At 36.5% G+C, this 22369-nt stretch overlaps 1 protein-coding gene across 2 annotated transcripts in view; it reads left to right on the forward strand.

Annotated features, from left to right (window-relative positions):
• Positions 1 to 21954, forward strand: part of LOC145982832 (cap-specific mRNA (nucleoside-2'-O-)-methyltransferase 2-like) — a 30122-nt gene extending 8168 nt beyond the window's left edge. For both annotated transcript variants that reach the window (XM_083116195.1, XM_083116194.1), the window contains exons 5-14: positions 462 to 629; positions 1142 to 1336; positions 3259 to 3370; positions 4513 to 4719; positions 5779 to 5879; positions 6281 to 6445; positions 7488 to 7724; positions 11502 to 11972; positions 18368 to 18542; positions 21389 to 21954. In XM_083116195.1, the coding sequence (XP_082972321.1) occupies positions 462 to 629; positions 1142 to 1336; positions 3259 to 3370; positions 4513 to 4719; positions 5779 to 5879; positions 6281 to 6445; positions 7488 to 7724; positions 11502 to 11972; positions 18368 to 18542; positions 21389 to 21492 (1935 nt within the window). In that variant the 3' untranslated portion in view covers positions 21493 to 21954. The remainder of the gene's footprint in view (positions 1 to 461; positions 630 to 1141; positions 1337 to 3258; positions 3371 to 4512; positions 4720 to 5778; positions 5880 to 6280; positions 6446 to 7487; positions 7725 to 11501; positions 11973 to 18367; positions 18543 to 21388) is intronic.
• Positions 21955 to 22369: the final 415 nt, after the last annotated feature.

The raw sequence follows: 22369 nt of genomic DNA on the forward strand, positions 1-22369 counted from the left end.
TGGAAACAACTACTAGGGGTTTGTCGTGCTGACCAGATGTGGGAGCTGAAGTCGGTTGGTAGGCCCTCATCCTCCAGCACTGTTGCGCCGTGGGTTATTATTTATATATTGTTTTGCTTGTATTATAAGCATTTGTTGAAGTCCGTGCTTTGGGGAATGAAAAACATGGTAGTAAATTAATATACCGAAAATAAATACTTGTTGTACTGTTGCTTTGTGTTCACTGTTCACCTAGTGGCAGGCTGCAAAACTAAAAACAGAAGCTTGCCAAACAACAGTACAAGTTCCTAAGAGGATGGCAGTAGTTACTGAAGTTTACCAATTTTCTTTGTTTTTTAAAAAATCTCTTCGACCCATTGATAATTTCTTAGACTGTAGAATTCATAGTTTTAAGTTTGTCAATTTTGCCATGTCGTTCATATTGTTCATTTGTTTTCTAACAGTGCTGCTTTATGTTTTAGGCATGGTGCAAGTTTTATGAAAATGCCTCCTCTTTCAACCTGGTTCCACCATGCGTTGTTCAAACGAAGGAACTTAATTCTGTTCACTTGTGCGAAGCACCTGGAGCTTTCATAACATCTCTGAATCATTATCTGAAGAAGAATTTTGTAAATGGAAATAAATTGAAGGTAATGTGTGTGTGTGTGTGTTTATACTCACTTGCTTCTAGGGTGCGCTCCACCAATGTATGTGTAATATTATTTTAAGTGTTGGGCATATTCTCTTTGTGCCAAGTTTACTTTCCTTAGGCAGACTTTTAATCTTCAGAACTGTTTATCATCCATCTTGGAAGATAATGCAGTGCTTTAACTAATGTTTTTAGCTTTTTGAGAAGTTTTTGGTGTATCATTACCTTTTTAATGTGTTGTACAGTACAGGTCCCTTTACAACCCATACTTTTATCCTTTCCCTAAAGGTAAGGATTGTAGGTAAGGGGGTATTTCCCCGTATACAATGAAACATGCAAAATGGCCACATGTGCCAATGCACCTAAAAAATTGTAATTCATTCATTCATTATAATAAAAATAAATAAGTAATATTAAAGAGAGAATGATTTCAAACCTCTGAAAGAAAAATCAATAGAATATATGCTTCAACTAATCTTTCATTATTTAAACATCTTAAAATTGCTTTTTTAGTGGAATTGGTTAGCAACAACATTGAACCCATACTATGAAGGGAATCCTCTTTCGTGCATGATCAATGACGATAGGTTCATCATGAAAACCCTCCAGAACTGGACCTTTGGTGCGGATTACACCGGGAATTTGATGGATGTGAAGAATCTGGATCATTTAGTGGAAATGGCTGACAAAATGGGTGAAGTACTATTGGTGAGTTTGTTTTGCCTTTTTTAAATTTCTTTTTATAACAAAAATACATATTTATATGTATTGAATTTGTGGTATTTTCAAACTCTCATAACATTTTTGTACACTATGAAGAATGCAATCGCCTTGTTTCAGTATAAGTGGATTGAAATTAGATAAATTTTGATGTTCTTGTTGAAATTGAAGATATTGAAGCCTGAATAACTGTCAATTCAGAATATTCATGTGTCCTTGAGTATTTCGAAATATTTACTATTTTAGTACAATATAATTATTAGCTCTGTTCACTTATATTGTTACATATATATCATTCTTGACCGTAATGATAATCATTATTAATTTTTCTTCAAAAGTGTCTTTCAAACTTTTAATTTTTTTTCTGTGTTAAACATCAACTTTATTCATTTAAAATCAAGAAAATTGCTAATTAAAAAACTGCTATTAAGTACTAAATGGTTTGTAATGTCCAATGTTTGTATTTAGATATTAGTTTAGTTTTGCCCATCAAACATTTAATTACGTGCTCAAAATAAACTAATACCTAATTAATAACCTAATTCCACTTCTGGCAACACAACTCATGTGGAGACTGTACTGGTGTACTTATATATACTCAAGGGTCTCCCCAATAAACACAAAATAACCTATGGCGAAAAGTCTCCGTGCACGTCCCCCTTCTTCCGTTGAACTCGGGCCATAAGGAAGCATGCTCCACTCGGAACCTCCCCTCCACGCAAGAGTACGGTGCACAGGAGTCACAGGTCTGCGCAAGCTTTTCTTTGCTTGTGGTTCCACTCTACAATGCACACTTTTTTTTTTCCAAAATTTTTGCCCCAAAATCTGTGGTGCGTATTATGCACAGAATAATTCTGACAGCCAACATTAAAACCATGCATGTTTTTACTATGTCACTCCATATATATCAACAAGGTCAAATACAAATTACCAGGTTGAATTTCTTAGTAATAATAATAATTAAAAAAAAACATTATAAAAGTGAATTTTTGTGATATGGAGAAAAGCAGTGCCCTGCCGTACTGGCAGAATTCGAGCATGCACCTCCCGTCACATGGGACGGCGATCAACGCTATTTGTCGGGTGAGAAATAATTGGAAATAACTTTCTGAGTGCTGGAAATCCAAAACATAATTTTGATCTCACTTTCTTCTACTAAAGAAAACAAGGTGTTTGCAGGACTGAAAGCTTTGGGATTGCGTGGGTTGGTGGCTCATTGTATACATAAGACAATATTCTCCTCTTGGTCCACATAGCAGCAGTTATTGAAAAGGTATGATGTCATTTGTTGCTCTTGATCAGCATAGCAACAGCTTTACGACCTACAACTAAGAAAGTCATTTCTTGAACCTGAATTGTGCTGCGTATTATATACAAGATATAATTGTTTGTTGCTTTTCCCATCAAAAACCCCATTATACAAGCATGCACATTATATAAAGTATAAAATCAATACAATCAATTATCACTTTGTAATCAAGGGATCCCAGTTTGATACTTTGTTAGGCACAAAGCAGTTTGGATCCCATTTTAAAGTGAAGGTCTAGTCGTGATTAGCCTACCTGTTCATAAAGTTGACTTAAAACTAAAACTCAATTAATCAGAAACATACTCATAGGTATTGAGTTGTTATGCCAACTTCGTCTCCCCTAGGACCCATGTATGAAAATAGACTGCAAAAAGGTTAACTTATTGAATGAACAAACATACAGGAGTCGGCATAAGTCAGTTTACCGCTGCACCCTACGACGTGCATTTTCGATAAACTGACTTATGTCGATCCCTGTATCTGAAGCATTTCCTCCATATGGAAAATTCTGGACAAACTCCTGGACTAGCCTCTTTTGACCAGTGTTAGTTTATTGTTTTAAAATTTTCATTTTGTTTTAATGTTGCTATAATGTGTTTAGGTCACTGCTGATGGTAGCATTGACTGTCAAGAAGACCCTGGCGAACAAGAGAATATAGTTGCACCTCTTCATTATTGTGAAGCAGTTTCTGCATTACATATTTTGGCAGAAGGTAAATATAATATTTTTCTGCGAATAGTGAATGAAAGTTTGTTCTAAAGACTTAGAAGTGGTATGGTAATTGTGTAATAGAATGAAATCGCATGTTAGAAATCTTCGATTGTCTTTATATCAGGTGTATAAATTAATTCTCAGCCTTTTTTAAAGAAAGAAAATGCTTATTCATATGAAAATTGTCTTACAATTTAATCGGCAAAGTAATCTCTATTGGCATTTATACACTTTTGCCATCTTTTGGGCAGCTGGTGAACCCCCTGGCGATGGAACAACAGCGGTTTGGCATCTATAAACTCAACAATGCTATTTTCCACCTCTTGAAGGCTTCTGAAGTGGGAATACACTAGTGCTGCAGGAACCGGAACAAGTGGTAGTCTGAAAAGGCCAGGTCAGGGAATAAGCTGCATGAGGCAGAACTTCCCAGCCCAATCAATAGAGCATCTCCTTAGTTCCTTTGCCATGCGGAGCCTTATATTATCATGCAGCAACGTAGTGGGGAAAGTTTCAATTTGAACAGTTGCAACAGTAAAGTTTAAAAGGTGAATTATTTTAGGGGCCGAGAATGAATTTGTACACCTAATATATATATATATTTAATATGGCTGAGCTGATACTGGTGCTGGTGTATTGGTATTGACCAATACCAGTGTTATCTGTATCGGAAGGTATCGCGTGGAATTCATTTACCAATAGTGGCCATTACTTTCCTGGTATTTTGGTCTTTTACGGGCTTCGTAAAAAATCCTGCGAGACACTAATTTTAATCGATATTTTAAACAACTTTGATAATTACAATTTTCAAGCATCAGTATCGGTATCAGCAGAAATCTGTTCAAAGTGGTATCGGCTCAGCCTTAATATTTAAAGATTGTATATTGTGTTGAAATGTTGAGAAAAGTAAATTTCTAGGGGTAAGAGTTCACTATAGTGTTGAAGCAGGAATCGTATGTGAATAATTTTGATTTTACTCGCTGCTTAAAATTAATAATGCCTTTACTGTCAGAGGTTGAAATCTTGCAAGCAATTGAAACTTTTAAAATTAAAGAAAGTAATGTTTAAATTTCCCTGCCCTCCTTGAAAAAAAAAGAGTAATAAACTCAGGGAATGAGTTTATAAATTATTAACTTTTGATTTCAGGTGGAAGCTTCCTGTTGAAGATGTTTACGTTCTACGAAGAGGCGACAATCTGTTTGCTCTACCTTCTCTGTTGTATGTTCACAGTTGTTAATGTATGTAAGCCAGCTACTAGCAAAGAAGGAAATTCTGAAGTTTATGTTGTTTGTTTGGAGTATATTGGGAAAGAGAAAGCAAGACCATGGCTTGATGTTCTAAGGAAACACTTTGGTAAGTTCTTGGAAGTAAACATAAGCAAAATAAATGTGTGAATATGGCTGTTCAAATAAAACCATCATGTAGTGGCATAGTGGCTGCTCCTGACATTTTTAATAAGTCCAGAAATTCAAAAGCAAACATTTGATACAAATTGAACTGGAAATTATTTAGGGTGAGCACTGCACGGAAAGAGCATGCACCTTCCCCACCTCTATTTGTTTTTGGTGGAAGTTTAATGTCCGTGAACTAGAAGATGTCATATCAACAATGAGCAGAACATATTTGAAACTGAACCTCTTTCAGTATTGCAAAGTTAATGTAAATGTTGCAAGACAAGAAAATATTTAATTTAAAATCAAATAAATTAGAGCACTAAAGGATTAACTTTCACATATTTTAAACAGTTATCAGATGCTATGAGAGTGGAAATATAAATTGCCGATACTGTGTAAAATTTATAGGTAACTAGAAAGATGGAAATTTCCATTTAAGTAATTTTCAAAGATAGGGTTACATTTTCTACCTCATTTTGCCATGAAATGATGCAACACGAACTCTTGAACATGAAACTTGCAGTTTATTTGCTGATACAATACTTTTCTTGACTAGTATACTGGAAAATGTATTATTTCTCTACCAAAATATTGGATTAGAAAGCACATCTTTTAAATAGTCTGTAGGTCATAGATGGTGAAGATTGTGAATATGCCTGTTTAAAGTAGGAAACTTTTATTTTATGTAATATGTGTAATCTCTCCCTCCCACATTGTATGTTGGTTGGTATTGCTGCTACAACCATTTTTGTCATCGTCGTCTTCTAAGAACTAAACCCAACAAGCCTAGCCTAACCACCACAGATTATTTACTACCCCAAAAAGCTACCAGCCAATGGGAATGCTTGAAACAGTTGTAGCAGCAATCACTACCTTGTATGTTCCTTGTCACTACATTCTTGAAATTATGATGTGTGTGTGTGTGTGTGTGTGTGTGTAGAGCAAGTTTTGAAGTATGGCCAATTGAAGACTAAAGTGTCTTAATTGATAAATCATTCAAATAATGTTTCTCTTGTAGGTCCAGAAATACCGAGTAAAGCTATGTTTCCAAAGAAATCCATACCAGAAGACTTTCTGGAACAGTTAAAGAAATGTTCTCAGACTTTCAAGAACTACCAGGTATATTACTTCATCTTAAGCATTAGTGTAAAATTTTTACCTGATAAGGATTAAGGCTTTAAATAAGTTGAAAGGGAAAACTGGTAAGATAAGATCTTTTTTCTTTTATAAATCTAGGCATACAAACACAAATTTTAGGCATAGCAACACAAATTGTGATTAAATTTGTTTTCTTTTGGCTCTTAAAGCTAAATGATACTGACTTTGCTGTGAACTTTCAAAAATTTCTGTTGTAATTTTTGTTTTTCAATCACAGGCATCAAACAAGTTTTGTTTGTGAATTGTGAATATCTTCTGCTATTTGAAGTATGCTTAATTATTAAATGCATCTGTCTGTTAAAACAATATACATATAATATACATTCTTATAAATATAAATGTTTTTTCCCTAATTGCACTAGGTGGAAGTTATAGAAAATAACATAAGATTGTTTCATGAAAAGAAATCAAAATATGAAGATATTCGCATAAAGAAGCTGAAGAATATGGTTGTAGATATGTTTCTAGAAAAGTATGAAATGGAACCGCTCGAAGAGGAGGAACAAGTTGTGGGGTACAGTGCATTGGTACGTAGATTGCTTAGGTATAAGATCATACACCTGCTTGTTATTCTTTTTTTTAGAAGATAAGATACGTTAATGTAGGTTAATATGTATTGGATGATATGTGACAATAATTGAAATGTTTGCACATTACATTTGTGTTCAAAGATACATGCACAGTGAAAATCATTTGCATTTATAAACTAAAACTAAAATCTGTGGCGCAACAGCATTTGAACTACCAGAGTGGCTTTTCATTTTGTGACGCATGGTCAGCACATCGGATCCCATCACCACTGTTTTTCTGCCGTTTGTGACTGGAGCCCGCTACTTCTTTTCAAGCAGCTTCCCAATTGTCCTTACGACGTTGGGTCAATGCCAAAATTTTGGGGGTTCTCACTGGGAGTCGAACCTGGGACTGCTCGCACCAAAGGCGAGAGCATTAGCAACTTGGCTACATAGGAGCCCATTTGCATTTATACTATTTACTAATATTCCCTGACATATTACATAAAAGTAATAAGTAATTTATGAAATAGATCAGAAAGTAGATTGAAGTTATAACCTGTCTCCATAAAAGTAATTGAAACTGCAAAGTTACGCTACAAAACATGTTAAATTTCCTGTTCAAATTTTATATTTAATATTATTACATGTGGGTTTTATTTTGATAAAAATATCTCAAATTTTATTTGGAAAATCTACACTTATCGTAAAAAATAAACATTTCCAACTTAATATGCATATTATTCACTTTCTATCACTGATGTGAAAAACATGGAATATTATAAAAATCATTTTCATTACAGAAATATTCATTTTTCATTAGTAATCATCATTGCTCTTGGAGTTATGCATACACAAAGTGTTAACGTTGGCAAATTAACTACAAATGTTGTCTTTAGTCTAATTTGCACGTAAGTTTACAACATTTCGTGACAAAATATGATAAGAAAATGCACTGTCCATCTTTTGAAATCACCTGAAGTTAGCAGTACAGTGTGTACTTCATGCATTTTGCATGTTCTTAGTAATAGCTTCTATTTTCTTTCCTTGGGTTTTGTAGAAAAACACAGCCACTCTAAACTTGGACCCAAGGACAGAAGAGGGGTCCTTTAACGACCGGCGCAAGAAAGGAGAGCTTGAACCGGTGGAACTGCTGGGAGTTCTTCAGGAAGAGATAGAGAGCATGAGGATCAGGTGGCCGTATGGTAACAAGGCAGTGTCTGCAGAGAGCGAACAGGACGAGAATCCGGAAGAGGCAGCGAAAAGAAGGGAAGAGAATTGCATAAAATGGATGAATGTGAGTATAGTTTCACTGGTTATCTTAGATTCTAATCTACAGTATGTCCGAGAAGTCCCTGTACCCTTACTTGTATGTATCATGTTGGGACTGTGTTGAAAATTAGTAGTTATTCTTTAATGTTCAACTTTACATTCATTTATCCTCACAGGACAATTGGTAGTAAACTAACTCAACCTGTTGATTACAAGCCCTAGGACGTTCATGAATTTAGGTGTTAATCTTATTAGAAAGGTTCAGAATGCAGATATGGGCTCCTTTGCCATAATTTAAATTTTTATTTTTGATGTCATGCTGACTTGTTGATTTTGTTTGCTTGCAAAAATGTTATAATGTAAATACATAAATACATATGTTATAAATAAATGTATATATATCTAAGGGTAATATATATTATGTAACACAGAGCATGCCCTGACATTCGCTATGAGACTCGGCCACAAGCGGCCCAGCGTCAGTGCTTGTCTTTCCCGGTGAACGGGTCCGCGACAGTTGCACAGTCTGTTGTTTTTTTTGCTCTCCCTGCCTTCGCCCTCTTTCCCTTTCTGTTGACGTTGCAGACTGACGCCAGTATAATCCTTCCTCGGATGTTGTGTTGTGTCGTGTCCCTGTGTTGAAGATTGTGGCTTAATATGGCACCACAAAAGTTTACATTACAACAAAGGATTTATCTTGTTGAGTGTTACTTCGGAAAGAGGAATTGTGGAGAAGTGCGACGACGTTTTGCAACGAAATTTCCTGGTGTTCCCGTTCCACATAGGAACACTATATTAAATCTTGTAAAAAAGTTTAGAATAACAGGGTCAGTTCTGAATAAAAGTGGAAAGAAAAGTGGGGAAATCTAAAAAATAAAGTATACAAAGACAATCTGCACACCATCCATGAGTTAAAAGAGAGTATTGTATGAGAAATCGGGAGAATTACAGTAGACAAACTTGCACGTGTAAATGCCAATTTCCTTCGGAGATGCCAGGAATGTGTTGCAGCAGAGGGACATCATTTTCAACACCTTCTGTAGTCAAGGTTAGTATACAATATGAAAACTGTAATTTTAATAGCCGACTCTAGCGACTGTCGCAGACCGGGAAAGACAAGTGCTGATGCCGGGTTGCTTGCCGCCAAGTCTTGTAGTGAATGTCAGGGAATGCTCTGTATAATCTGGGAGTATGGGGATTTCTGGATACACTGAACATAAACATAGCCGAGTTCCAGGAAATATTGGAAAAGTCCCAAAGAATTAAGTGTTTTTGTATTTGCCAGGATTTGGGAATGAAAATAAATTTAACTTTTTTCTTGAACTGGCCTATTGCTGACAGGTAACATATATGTTGATTTGTGTAGTTGATTTTTATAATTTACTAGCTGATTACCTGGCAATGCCCGGGTATTTATTTATCCAATTAGACAGGAAAATAATGAACTGGATTATAAACAACATTTTTAGTTTCACCTCGAGGAGCAAAAATAAATAAATTGAACGTCGTTGGGAGTGTCACTATTCATCTTAGCGACCCTGAAAGCTATGGAATCCACACTAATATCGGTCGTTTTCGATTATTTTTATATGTAAACCTAGGGGTGCCAGAGGTGTCTTACCCCCACAGTATTTCTTTCCAGATTGTAAGTCATATGTGTACAAAGTTTGGTTGAAATTGCTCCAGGCGTTCGAGAGTTATGTCATTTTTGACATTTTACTTTTCATCCCCTCTCACTCTCCATGCCAATAGGTGATGAACTTGGAGTTGAATGGCATTGGGAGTGTCACTATCCATCTTAGCAACCCCGAAAAGTATGGATTCCACACTAATCTCCGTCGTTTTCGATTATTTTTACATGTCACCTTTCCTTCCCACCCCCAACCCTAGGGGTGCCAGGGGTCTTACCCCCAGAGTATTTCTTTCCAGATTGTAAGTCATTCGAGAGTTATGCCGGAACAAACATACATACATATATACACACATACATCCATTATTATATACAACCTTGGTGACAATGAAGTTCGACCAGAAAGGAATACGTGATTAAATGCACAGAGGCATAGGCGGTGGAATGGGTGACCCGCAGAAGTGACGCATGTGTGTAAGAGGAGGCATGTGAGCAGGCAAGAATCGTGATCCCAGGATGTTGCACCCAAGGTCACGTAAAGAACGAAAACGGGGAACTATACGCGTGACATTGAACTTCGACCAGGCACCAGACCCATACGGAAAATTCCAGATAGTGGCGCATTCAACGGAAGCATGACGTCACGGACACGATAAGGGAGTCCGCCGTATATAAGCACGTGCTGTGCACCGAGGAACCGCAGTGCATCATCACCATGGCCAGGGGCAAACCTATTGACAACACCGTGAGGAGAAGAGTGGTGGAGTTGCAACGGGATGGCCTCAGTGAACGGGAAATAGGGTGCCAACTGAACTTACCCAAGTCAACCGTCCACTGCATCATCAAACACCACCAAAATACGGGTACTACAGAGCCAGCCAGGTAAGGCCCCCGGTCGAAAACGCCTGCTGAGCGTGTGTGACCTACGGATATTTAGGTGCTATATCCAGACCAACAATCATGTTTCTGTGGCCGAATTACGACTGTGGACTCGAGAACGCTTTCACATTGAAGTGTCAACCAGAACCATTCGCCGTTACCTACAGCGATGCGGTTACCGAGTGTACAAGGCGAAAAGTAAACCCTTCCTTTCCATGTTGAACAAAGGCAATCGACTACGGTGGGCACGAATGTACCGGGGATGGACATTTCGACAGTGGAACAGGGTTTTGTGGATGGACGAATCCATTTTCAATGTTGTGTACGGGAAAACACGGAAAACAGTCATTTGTCGGAAGGAGGAACAGAATGAAGCAAAATGTTATGCACGTCGGGTACAGAAACCTGCGTCAGTGATGGTATGGGGTTGCATGACGGCATCTGGGGTTGGCCCACTACACGTCCGTGAGGGCATTGTGAATGCACACGCCTATACACGCATACTGGAGCGGCATCTTCCCACAGTGCGAAGGCACCTGTTCCACAGGCGGCGTCTCATCTTTCAACACGACAATGCCAGGCCTCATACAGCGCGGCTGACAAGAGAATGGTTGACTCGCCATCACGTGCGAACTCTGCCATGGCCACCATCGAGTCCCGACCTCTAGCCCATTGAGAATGTGTGGCGTGTTCTTAAGCGACGTGTGCAACAGAGGGGACCCACGACAGTGGCTGCAGGAGGAATGGCACCGCATCGATGTGGAATACCTTGAACGACTCGTCCGCAGCATGCCCCGACGCATTGCCACAGTTATTCGCCGACGGGGCGGCGTCACACCATGGTAAACAGGATCCCCTCTAACAGTGGTCGAACTTCAATGTCACGTGTAGATGGACGAAAATGTTTTATTTTGTGTGGACACCATACATTGCTGCGTTGAAGCAGAAATTTATGTTTTCCTTTGTTCCATGTAGCCTGCTGAATAAAATATGTTCAGCATATGCATGTGTTCTCCTTCTTTCACAACGCACTCCTATATTTGTGACTGGTCGAACTTCATTGTCACTAAGGTTGTATATATATAGATAGATTTTCAGTAATGTTTAAAAAACTTAATTGTTTTGAATAGCATGTGCATTTTAACACTAAATACTTTTTTTTTAGCATATAAAAGTTTGTTTTAAGTCCACTTTATTCTCAAAAAGCTAATTGTGACTGGATATACAGTTTAAAGAACTTTGCGCGATCCCTTGATTACATTACATTCACACAGTGCTCCATTTCTGTTACAGTTTAATGGTTCTTTAAGAGACTTCAAGATTCAGACTGGAAAACCCGTTTCGACAGTCCACAGCTCGAAGTTTTGCCTTGGGCGTTTGCTGAGAATACGAAATCAAGTGAGAGATATAGCCAAGCAACATTTCCATTACGAACCAGAGAAGAAAGCATCATTTGTGGGAGCCATCACACGATCGCGTGCTCGCAAGTTGTACGAGCAGTCGGAAGAGTGTGTGGTGAAGAAATTTCGAGACCAGATCCCGGAGCTAAAGTGTGGAGGTGATACGAAGCTTCTAGAGTTTGGATCGGAGCTTTGGCAGTCCATGGAAGGTGCCAACCAGGAGGTGGAAAGGGAAGCATTCTGTGATATTATGGATACGGTTGATGATTTATGGAGAGAGGATAACTTGATTGTGCAAGGATATCCCATGCTCTCCCAGTTCAATGTAGGGATAATCTACATGCTAAGTCACATGTTTGAAAAAGTAAGTTCAATTGTGGTACTCTTAGAACACCATAATTATTTTGCATGTTAACAGTAAGAATGAATTAGAACTTGGTTGGGATCAACAGATTTTTGTTAATAAGTTTTACTGATCGAATCGTTCTGTAAATTAGCACTTTTTAAGGAATAGAATGATATTTTTTTCAGTGTAAACATATTCTAAGAAAAAAATCTTTTGAAGTAATCTGGTTACATTTACATACATTAATGAAGATCAGATGACCAATTGGGGTCTTCACGTAAAATTTGCAATTTATCTTCATTCATGCAATAATTATTATGATAGTTTGATTTTTGTTCAAGACAGATTACCTGTAAAGGCAGCACATGACGCCAAAACACGGAAAAAACTAATTAGATTTGAGGAAATAGTGAATATTTATAATGTTTTATTTTTATTATAAATTATAATTGTTAGTTCATGATGACATCATGGAGGAGGGTAAAATTTAAACCCTTCTGTCTCATGAATCTAATTAGCATTTGCAAGTCAAAAATTGTACAGAAATTTTTCTTCAGCATATAATCCACCTCTGGTTGAATTTTCAAATTTACACTTTTCAATCATTTTGTTGTAGGAACATAAATTATTTGTTGCCTGCACGTAATTGGCTAATCAGTTGCTGTTGATTTTCTAGTTAATTTTAATTATTTATTATTAATTAAACATACATACCTAATTTTCTTCCATCATCTTCTGTTTGTGCTTTCCTGTATATCACATAAATAATAGAAATTGTATAAGTTATCTAGTATTTTTTTCAAAAGAAATTATTTTCTAGTGATTATTTGTGAGAATATATAGCAGATAAACCAAACTAGTGACATTTCACAATAACGTGAAATGTAATGGGATTACAACAAGGAACAAGAATGTCAAACTATGGCAAGCACTGTACAATGCAACTGTAGTTTGATCTTTATACTAATAGAAAATGCCAGTAGTTTAAACTTGTGCTGTTTAGGCTTATAAATAATATGCAAAAACGAATTTTCTAGCCGAAGGCATAGGACAATATCTTGGGTCGAATTATCATCATTAGTATTGACCATAATGTTGGCTTTCACACAGCTGAATGGTTAGCTGCATCTCAGGTTCAATTCCTGGTGAGCAACCCAATTTTTGGTGTTGATCCATGATAATGCTGGAGCATGGTGCTGATCAGATCACCTTCAAAAGTGGCAGAGAATGTAAATGTTTGGGGTCCTAGCTCTAGTCTCCCTAAGCACCTTCATGATGGTCCAATGAGTCAGACAAGAATATTCAAGATGACTCGATCAGCTGACTTCTCATCTCCAAACAGAAAACAGCCTGATAAGCAGTAGCCATCAAATGCTACTACTGCCAAGATAGCACCATGCCAGGGTTTCAAGTGTGGTGGTGGATCTTAACCAAAATATTTTACTTTTTATTTTATAAGATTAGCAGCTTATTATTAAACAAGGTCATTTCTGTTTATAATGAAATAAATTAGTTCTCTTTATTATTGTCCCCTTGTGTGCACAACCATGATTTTTTGTCTGGGGGGGGGGGGCAAGTACCAGGATAAATGTACAAATAATAATAATAATTTTAATAATAATAGTGTTATTATTATAACATTATTATTATTATTGTTATTATTGATTTGCTTTATTTTACTTCGCTTCTTGTGCCACTTTTGGCTAATTTACGAAGATAGTGATGAGTGATGATATGGTGAAATTGATGAATGAACACTCACAAACGTCCATGCCCAAGCTGGGATTCGAACCTGGGACCAACATTATTATTATTATTATTATTATTATTATTATTAGTAGTAGTAGTAGTAGTAGTATCAAAGATGTTATTACCCTCGTAAATTATCCAAAAAGGGGTAGAAGTTGGTGCTAAAACATTTGTGTTCGAACAAGCAATTTGAGTTATTTTTTCAACACGTTCAATTTGACATTAATAATGGAAAACAAGCACACAGACTATTTTTGAAAGACAGAAAGTGCTTGATAAATGCATTCCAAATATAATTCTTGTTTACATTAACACTATAACGACGGCTACAATGACTATACGTTATTGTCGGATCGGGTCTATTCGACCCGGGGAAATATTATACATTTTTTTCAGGCGTTCAAATTTTCTAATTGATATCAATGACTGAAAATAATGTTTCAGGTTATTTATTAATGACATTTAACCATTTACATGTTTCTAATTTGTAACATGATTTACAAAAGAAATTTAAACATTGAATAACATATGTTATAAAGAAACCCTTGAGTTTTGATTGTAATAGTTTTCTTACATTTGGAACATTTTTATCATACGTCCAGTTATCAGTAATGATTTGTAAGAATTTACATATTTTTATTATCTACTTTTTGTCAAGAATAACTTACAACTTCAATTAACATGTGTTATATAGAACACGTGAATGCTGAGTACAAACGTTTGCATACATTTCGAGCACACTGTCCTTGTTTTCAGATCGATTTTTGATGGACAAATATAACACCTCCTTCTGGATTGCTTCTGTACACCTTGCTCTTCATTTGAACACCCGTTGGTTTGCTCGTCCATTACTAGTTTGCCGCTGAGCTTCTTTCCCAGGTACTGCAAGAACCTTCTACGTCTACCCGATTTGGCTCCCAATTCTTACGGATGTACTGTTTGGTACAAAACAAATGCATTTAGTGCACTGAAGTCGATCATGTCATGAAATATAACCATTGTCCATCTCCGAGGTTTTCGTTTCACACTGTAGTTTCGCACCATTTGGTCAACACCAAATTTTGTTTTATTGTAAGTAATTATAACATCAGGCTTTTGCTGTGCTGTGGAAGCGTCGATTTTCGGCTGTTCATGGAACTTAGAAAGTAGAATCACCACCTTGTTCTTCTTGGGGCAATATGATGCTATCATCAGATCATCTTGAAATCCAAACAAAGTGGAGCAACACACTCGCTGCTTTGTGGCAGTAAACTCTGGCAGCAGCTCTCTGTTATTTCGCATCGTGCCGACCAGAGTAAGTTTCTTGGCAAGTAGATCCCTTGCAAGAAATACACTGGTGAAGAAATTATCGCACGTGATGTTTCTTCCACTACCTTCGATTTCCTTCACTAAGTCCTTCACTACTCTCTCTACTTGATTTTTCTCCCTATTAACTCCAGCTTCCTTTCCTTTGTAGATTTGAGCCTTCAAAACAGAAGCTGTTTGAGAATCACAAATCAGCCACAGCTTGATTCCGTATTTAGCAGATTTCGACGGCATGCACTGTATAAAAGGGCATCGCTATCTAAAATTGACCAGTTGTTCATATACAGTCATGATGCCATCAGGAATGTACGTTTCTCGGAGGTAAACAGTCCAAGTCTCGAATACATCTCTTATAGGTTCGAGCTTACCTGGAGACGAGACACGAGACCTAAGCTTTCGTGTATTTGGTACGCGAGCCATTGTATTTCTTCAATTATACACAAGAACTCGTGAGAACGAACAAATTCGTCGTCCAAACTACACAGATGCTCTGCACCAAACAAAGTGTGCATGCAGATTTGTTCAGAAAGTTCTGGAAAATTGCGGCACCTGTGTTTTGAAACCAACAAACTGAAATAACCAACAATAGTTATGCAGACTATTGTCGACAACCAAAAAGAAACATTTTCTGCAGTATCCGTCTGCAACTTAGGTTATTTGCTTTTGCTGGGTAAACTGAACAGGCAAAGGGTACTGTATAGAATTTCAATTGATTTATTTATTTTATTTTACTTCGCGGTTTGTGCCTCTTGGCTAATTTGCGAAGATGGGGATCAGTGATGAAATTGATGAATGGACATTTACAAAGAAAATTGCCGAGGGGGATTCGAACCCGGGACCATTGACGTCACAGTGCGATGTGCTAACCACTCAGCCAAGGGGACCAGGAATACGCTTTTCAAGGTTGTGACTATCCTTGAAAAGTTACAGAGGCAAAGAGGGATATTTCTGCAGTAGAAAAATAGACCTATATTTTTAAAAATTAAAATCGGGCCTAAAGGACCCGTCCGTCTGCAACGCGAGTAATACATTTTCTGACCAAACATAAAAAATAACCAAAGATTACAATAAATGATTTCAAAGGCCTTCGAAATTGACGAAAAGTCACGGAAGGAGAACACATTAATTTGCAGCATTAAAAAATTAGACAGGTATAAAAATTGAAACCGGGCCTAAAAGACCCGTCCGTCGTTACAGTGTTAACATGTATAACTTTCATGCATGATATGTTTCACATATATGCAACATAGAGCGACATGGACACTAAATTGTGTATGTATTCAAAGTTTATTTAATACATATTATATACAACATATATTATTTAAATACATTACACAACCTATTCATTCATCTCACAACATGCAACAGCAAAAATTACATAAATTGTCAGCCGGCCCCCGTGGCGGATTGGTTTAGCACGTTGCACTACGATGCCAGGGGTCCCGGGTTCGGATACTGGCCTTGGCAGTGATTTTTGTGAGTGTCCATTAATCAATTTCATCACTTATCCCCATCTTCGCAAATTAGCCAAATGTGGCACAAGACGCGAAGTATAATAAAGCAAATCAATCAATACATAAATTTTCCCAAATGTGCACGCTCCCTTTCCTCGAAACAATTGTCCATGCATTTAAATCAAAATCAATGAAGACAAGTCTTATTTCTCTGTCTGGTAATTTACAATACATCACAGAGAACAAAAATAAACTGTGAGCGAAGCGAGCAAGAAAATTTTTGGATCCAATTTTTTTTTGCAGGCTGAAATCAATATTGATTTAATAGGGTGCAAATAATTTTACGGGATGCCGCCAATGCATTCTCTCTTTTACAACTTTCATGCCTCCCTGATGGTGTAGTGGTAACATCGTTACCATGTGATCAAGGGATCACGGATTCGATACCCGGTGGAGGCACAGTGGTTCGGATCCCAATTTAAACTGTAGGTTCAGTCCAGATTAGTCTTTCTGTGCGTAAAGTGGACTTACAACCACAAATCAATCAATCTTTCAACTTATTTACATTTAGATCATTCGACACCCAGGGCCGACCCCCGCTGCAACCTAACTACGGTTCTGAACTTGATAAGACTAAGAAAAGCAGGCAGGTATTGCGAGCGAAGCAAGCAAGAAAATTTTACGAAAAGTATTTTTATTTGCATAAATTTTGAAGTTGTGGGTGGCGATTGCCCCCTGCAGGTACTTGGCCATCAATGTTTGCCCCCCCCCCCCCCCCCCGAACTCATTTCGGTCCAAGGTTAGGGTCCCCCCCCTGTGGTTGCGCCACTGCTACTTTCTTTTCAAGACATTATTGTTTGACTAAAATGTTATTTATGTCTCATTATCATCATATATTACAATCCAGCCAGGCATGTATCCAGAAATACATTCTGGGGAGGGGGTGAATCAAGTGTCTCAAAATATTAATAATAATGTTTAAATTAAAACATTATAATTATATTTTTATACATGAATAGGTAAAAAGGCTGTATAACGATAGTGATATAACAGCATGTATTCATCATCTAACTTACGTATAGTCAAGGTTAGCAAGATTTATAAAGAAAATGGCCTGGCAAGAAAATTAATGTCAGATAGTTAAAGAATTGAATATTGATTGAATATCAAAAAAAGATGTTAGATCCAGTGGACGAAAAGTAAAGTTCCTGGTAATATTTTATACATATTATTATAAGTAGTAAATCTTGCATAAATCTTCTTTGGTACTGTCATCCAAAGTCGTATGATCCCAATATAACTCTTGCCTTCCAATAAGTTCAGCGGAAATAACCTTCGATTAAACAACAAGTATATTTTCATTATTTAATTTTAGTACTTATTAAGTCTTCCCAGGGGAGGAGGGGTCCAGACCCAATACGTCCTTGAAAATGTAAATTACTGCAAGATGTATAATGCAGACTGAATTTATAAACAGTTAATATCAGGTAAAATTTCCAGTATTGGTTGGAATTTCAATTATCGAAAACTTTCTGGTGTTTTAGTCTAGGAAAATGTTGCATGACACTTTGAGAGAGTGTAATTATCCTGGAAATCATGCAAAAGAAATCATTCAAAGTTTCCATTTATATTACACCAGTATTATGTGAAAACTGGATTTGAATATCCTGATGTAATTGTTAATATTTTAAAACAGAACTTGTGGAAAGGAATTGATGCATATAACAGAAGTGGACTACTTACACACTAATATTAATCAGTATTTTGAACAACTTTTAATTGTTACAATTTGAAGCAACTGTATCAGTGGGAAACTGTAAGACTATTTGTATAAATTTATGGTGGTGTCAGCTCAGAGTTAATTAAGAATTTTCATTAATTTAAAATTATTATTCTGTTTTTCAGGTTGGTTTCATGAAACCAAACAAACAAGAGTTTGCAGTAGTATTTATAGGTTACAAGTCGTGGAATAAGGAAATCCTAGACTTCCTGAATAAAGTAGATAAAATGGCATTAAAACTTAAAGATGCAAAAGTTGATGAAGCTGTTTTAGCAGTTTTACCAATCACAACACTTTGTGGTAAGTATTGCCAGTTACTAATTGAAAAATAATATAGTATTTGTTAGCAGGTTATTTATTGACATACTGCTGGTAATGGCCAATTGAGGGTTTTATTGGTCTATAAATGGCCTGTAATTTGGTGTAAAATTCTGCCATTTTTATGAACACAAAGGCATAGCTGTGTGAAGTAATATCTGAGTGGGCATGTTCCTTTTTTTTGAGGCAAACGCTATTTAAGTGTCCTGGTTACACACATTAAATAAAAATATTAATAAGGTATGCATGTTCTTCATGAAACATTTGCAATTTTATAAGAGATCTGTAGAGAATTTGCATCTGTATTTTATTATTTTGGTTAAATTTTCATATTGGTCCATAATTTATTGCATAAAATGAATGAAAATGTGATAAATTACCATATTTACTCATGTTTAATGTGCACTTTTTTGCACCCAAAAGCTTTGGTGCATACTATGCACGGAATATTTTTTTTCATGTTTACGGAACCCTATCATGTTATATATTGTTGTAAAGCTTGAATTCTGTGGTTTCTGAATATGGCAACAGTATTCCGTTCAAGATGGCAACACTAATATGCAATTCAGTTGAAATAAGCTCATCACAAAATGAAGGAACGTTCCGATTTTTGTGGTACTTTGGATGAAAGAAAAGATAAGAAGAAAGAAAATAATAATTACTGGCCAAATAATATGACATAAGGAGTTTGTAAATGCCTTAATGAAAGAAGTCTTGTTCTGCTAACTTCTAGTTTGAGGGTCCTAAATGGGCCTCTTATAAATGTTACGTCAGTCATGGGAAAAGTATATATTTCGAAGGGTTTATTTTTAGAGAAAGTAAAGGGAAAATGAGCAAAATCAAGCATAAAAGTTTAAAGGGCATTTTTCCACGATTTTTCACTTTGTAATATAATGTTCTGCGACACATGTGATGCGATGTGTATCAGCGGTATTTGTTGGGCAAGAAATAATGGAAAATAACTTCCTGAGCACTGCAAATGCATAATGTAATTTTGATCACCCTTTCTATTATTACAGAATAAATAAGGTGGTTAAAGAGTGAAAGCTTTGGGATTCTAAACACAGTGGAGGGGGGGGAGGGGGCTTGGGTTGGTGACTTACTGTTTACACAAGAGGATATTTTCCTCTTGGTCCACATAGCAACAGGTAACTCATTGAATTGGTATGATATCACTAGCTCTTTATTGTAGGTCTTTAAGAAAACCATTTCTTGAACCTGGATTATACTGCGCATTATACACGAGAGAAAATTTTGTGTCACTTTTCCCCATCAAAAACCAGGGTGCGCATTATACACGCGTAAATATGGTATACACTTTTTTGTGAATGAGGTTTGCTGGTGCTTTTTTTACTGGTTTCATCGTAATATACAGGGAGTCCATAAAGTCCTGCAAAAAACTAAAACTCTATAATTTTTTAGCTGTTGCGTTTAACAATACACATTTTTTGGGTGAGAAGGGTGGAAGTTTAAAGTTTTGTTCTGGCCACACTGCTCAGTGACGCTTGCACTGGTAATCACGTGATCATGTGACTTAAGATTGCATCCATCCAGGAAAAGGCACAGTGTGTTCTGTGGTTTGCAGAGTTAAAATCTTGTGTTTCAGTGCAGAGAAAGTTCCAGAGAACATATGGAAAACCACCCCCAGCAAATGCAAGTATCAAGAGATGGTATGAAAAGTTCAAGGCAACGGGAAGTGTGTCAGATTTGCCATGCAGTGGAAGGCCAGGATCGAGTGACGATGTGATTCAGTCAGTGCAGGACAGCTTGCATCAGAGTCCATTGAAATCGCTGAACTGGGAATACTGAAGTCAACATTACACAAGATCGTACGCAAAAAGGTGAAGGCCCGGCCTTACAAGTTCGGCAGTTTCTTAACGAACAATTTCAAGGTAGATGGATTGGCCGAAGAGGGCCCACACCTTGGCCTGCAAGATCACCAGAATTGACACCTTGTGATTATTGGTTGTGGGGACATGTAAAGACCGAGCTGTATTCACAGAAACCAGCCAATCTGGATGACCTAAAAGAAAAAATAAGAGATGTGATTCTGAATATCCCAGGAGAGCACCGTCAGCACGCAATTCTCGGTTTCACAAAAAGACTGCAACAGTGTTTGGACATGAATGGTGCACAATTGGAGGTTTGGTGATGAACCTAACAAGCAGGAAATAAACTTTGAACCGTGCTGTAAGTACACACAAAATATTTTGTTAATAAACTTAATAGTTTTCAAGTTATAGAGTTTTAGTTTTTTGCAGGGCTTTATGGACTCCCTTTATAACTAGTAACATAATATAAAATTAAGCACCAACTAGCCCCACATTTTTTAAATACATAAATGCACTCCTCAAGTAAATTATTAATGTTGTAATAAAAGGACAATTAAAATCAATTTGAGAAGTATTCACACTGTAATGGGGGAATTTAAAATCATCATACCCCCTTTGGCCAGTATTCCTAAAAAAAATAAAGTCGAACGCAGGAAAAGATGGCAAAATGTAGCTGACTACTAAAATTTTCCTGAAAAAAATAAAGTCGAACGCAGGAAAAGATCGCAAAATGTGGCCGACCCCCCTCCTTTTTTAGAAAGTCCTGGTCACGCCACTGTCAGTTGTCTTTATTTTGTATTTCTTTATTTTAGGATACTTTATTTTCTTATCCATGGTTCCTACTGAACTGGGAATTTGGTTAGGCAAAATTATTGTGAACCCTGTTGTCTTTTATAGCTAAATGATGGGCTAAAAAAATATACTTGAATTTGACTGGTTATCGTAAACATATTTGCATATGTAGTTTTTATTAAATTACATCTTGTTATCTTTCAGAGGGTGAGTTTTATACATGTGTGACTGAAATCAACCATCTTTGCGTGAAGGAACAAGTTGTAGACATAATACAGTGTGTGCTGAAGAAGAAATCGTCAAAATAATGTGATGAGAAAACAGATACATTCTCTGATGTGTAAAGTAAGACTACTAATAGACAGTGTGTGATTTCTGATTTTTTTTTTTTTTAAGATCCATAATTTATTGTAATGAATCTTAATTTGATTCACCTTAAAATGGTAAAATGACATATATTAGATAAACATTCCTAAACAATTGTATGTAAATGTTTTACTGGAAATTGTTTTCACTGACAGACCACTACTGTTGATAGTGTCTATTTGTTTCTATTATGTAAATAGGAGAGATGTCTCGTATGTGTTTGTGAAGTGGTTTCTTTCCTTGAAGGTACTCTACATGATCTTACTATCTGCACTTGACATCAAATTGTTATTGAATTTAAGTATTATTGTACAGATATATATTGTAGTTTTTTTTGTTCCTGAACAGAAAAAGGCATGTAAAGTTATAATTTTGGTGCGAGTAATAGAATTTTATTGTTGTAATGGTGTGTTTTCTTCCACTTGTATACCAGTAAATTTTGTTTTGAAATTTGGAGAGTTCTGAAGCATATTACTGCGTTGTGAATGAAGGTACATATAAATGACTGTGTGCCCATAGGCAGCAATACACTGTTTTCCGTGCATAAGAAACTATAAGGTTGTGTAAAGAAAAAGGATAAAACAATTTCATAATTTATCTGTTTTAATATATTCTTTCTTTTTATTTTTTGTTCTTGACTGGTGGATCTTGTGTCACTATCTTTTTAAAAATTCACTTCAAAAATCTACCTTGATGTTTCAAATTTTGAAAAATAGATAAGTCCTAGAGAACCGTTGTTTGCATTGCATTCACTGGATTCTAGCTATTTGCAATAGAAAACAGGCTTACGGGGCTATGAAACTATGACATACCTAGACA

This window comes from Lepisma saccharinum, unplaced genomic scaffold (genome assembly GCF_977018435.1).
Source record: "Lepisma saccharinum unplaced genomic scaffold, izLepSacc3.1 HAP1_SCAFFOLD_444, whole genome shotgun sequence".
NCBI classification, from domain to species: Eukaryota; Metazoa; Arthropoda; class Insecta; order Zygentoma; family Lepismatidae; genus Lepisma; species Lepisma saccharinum.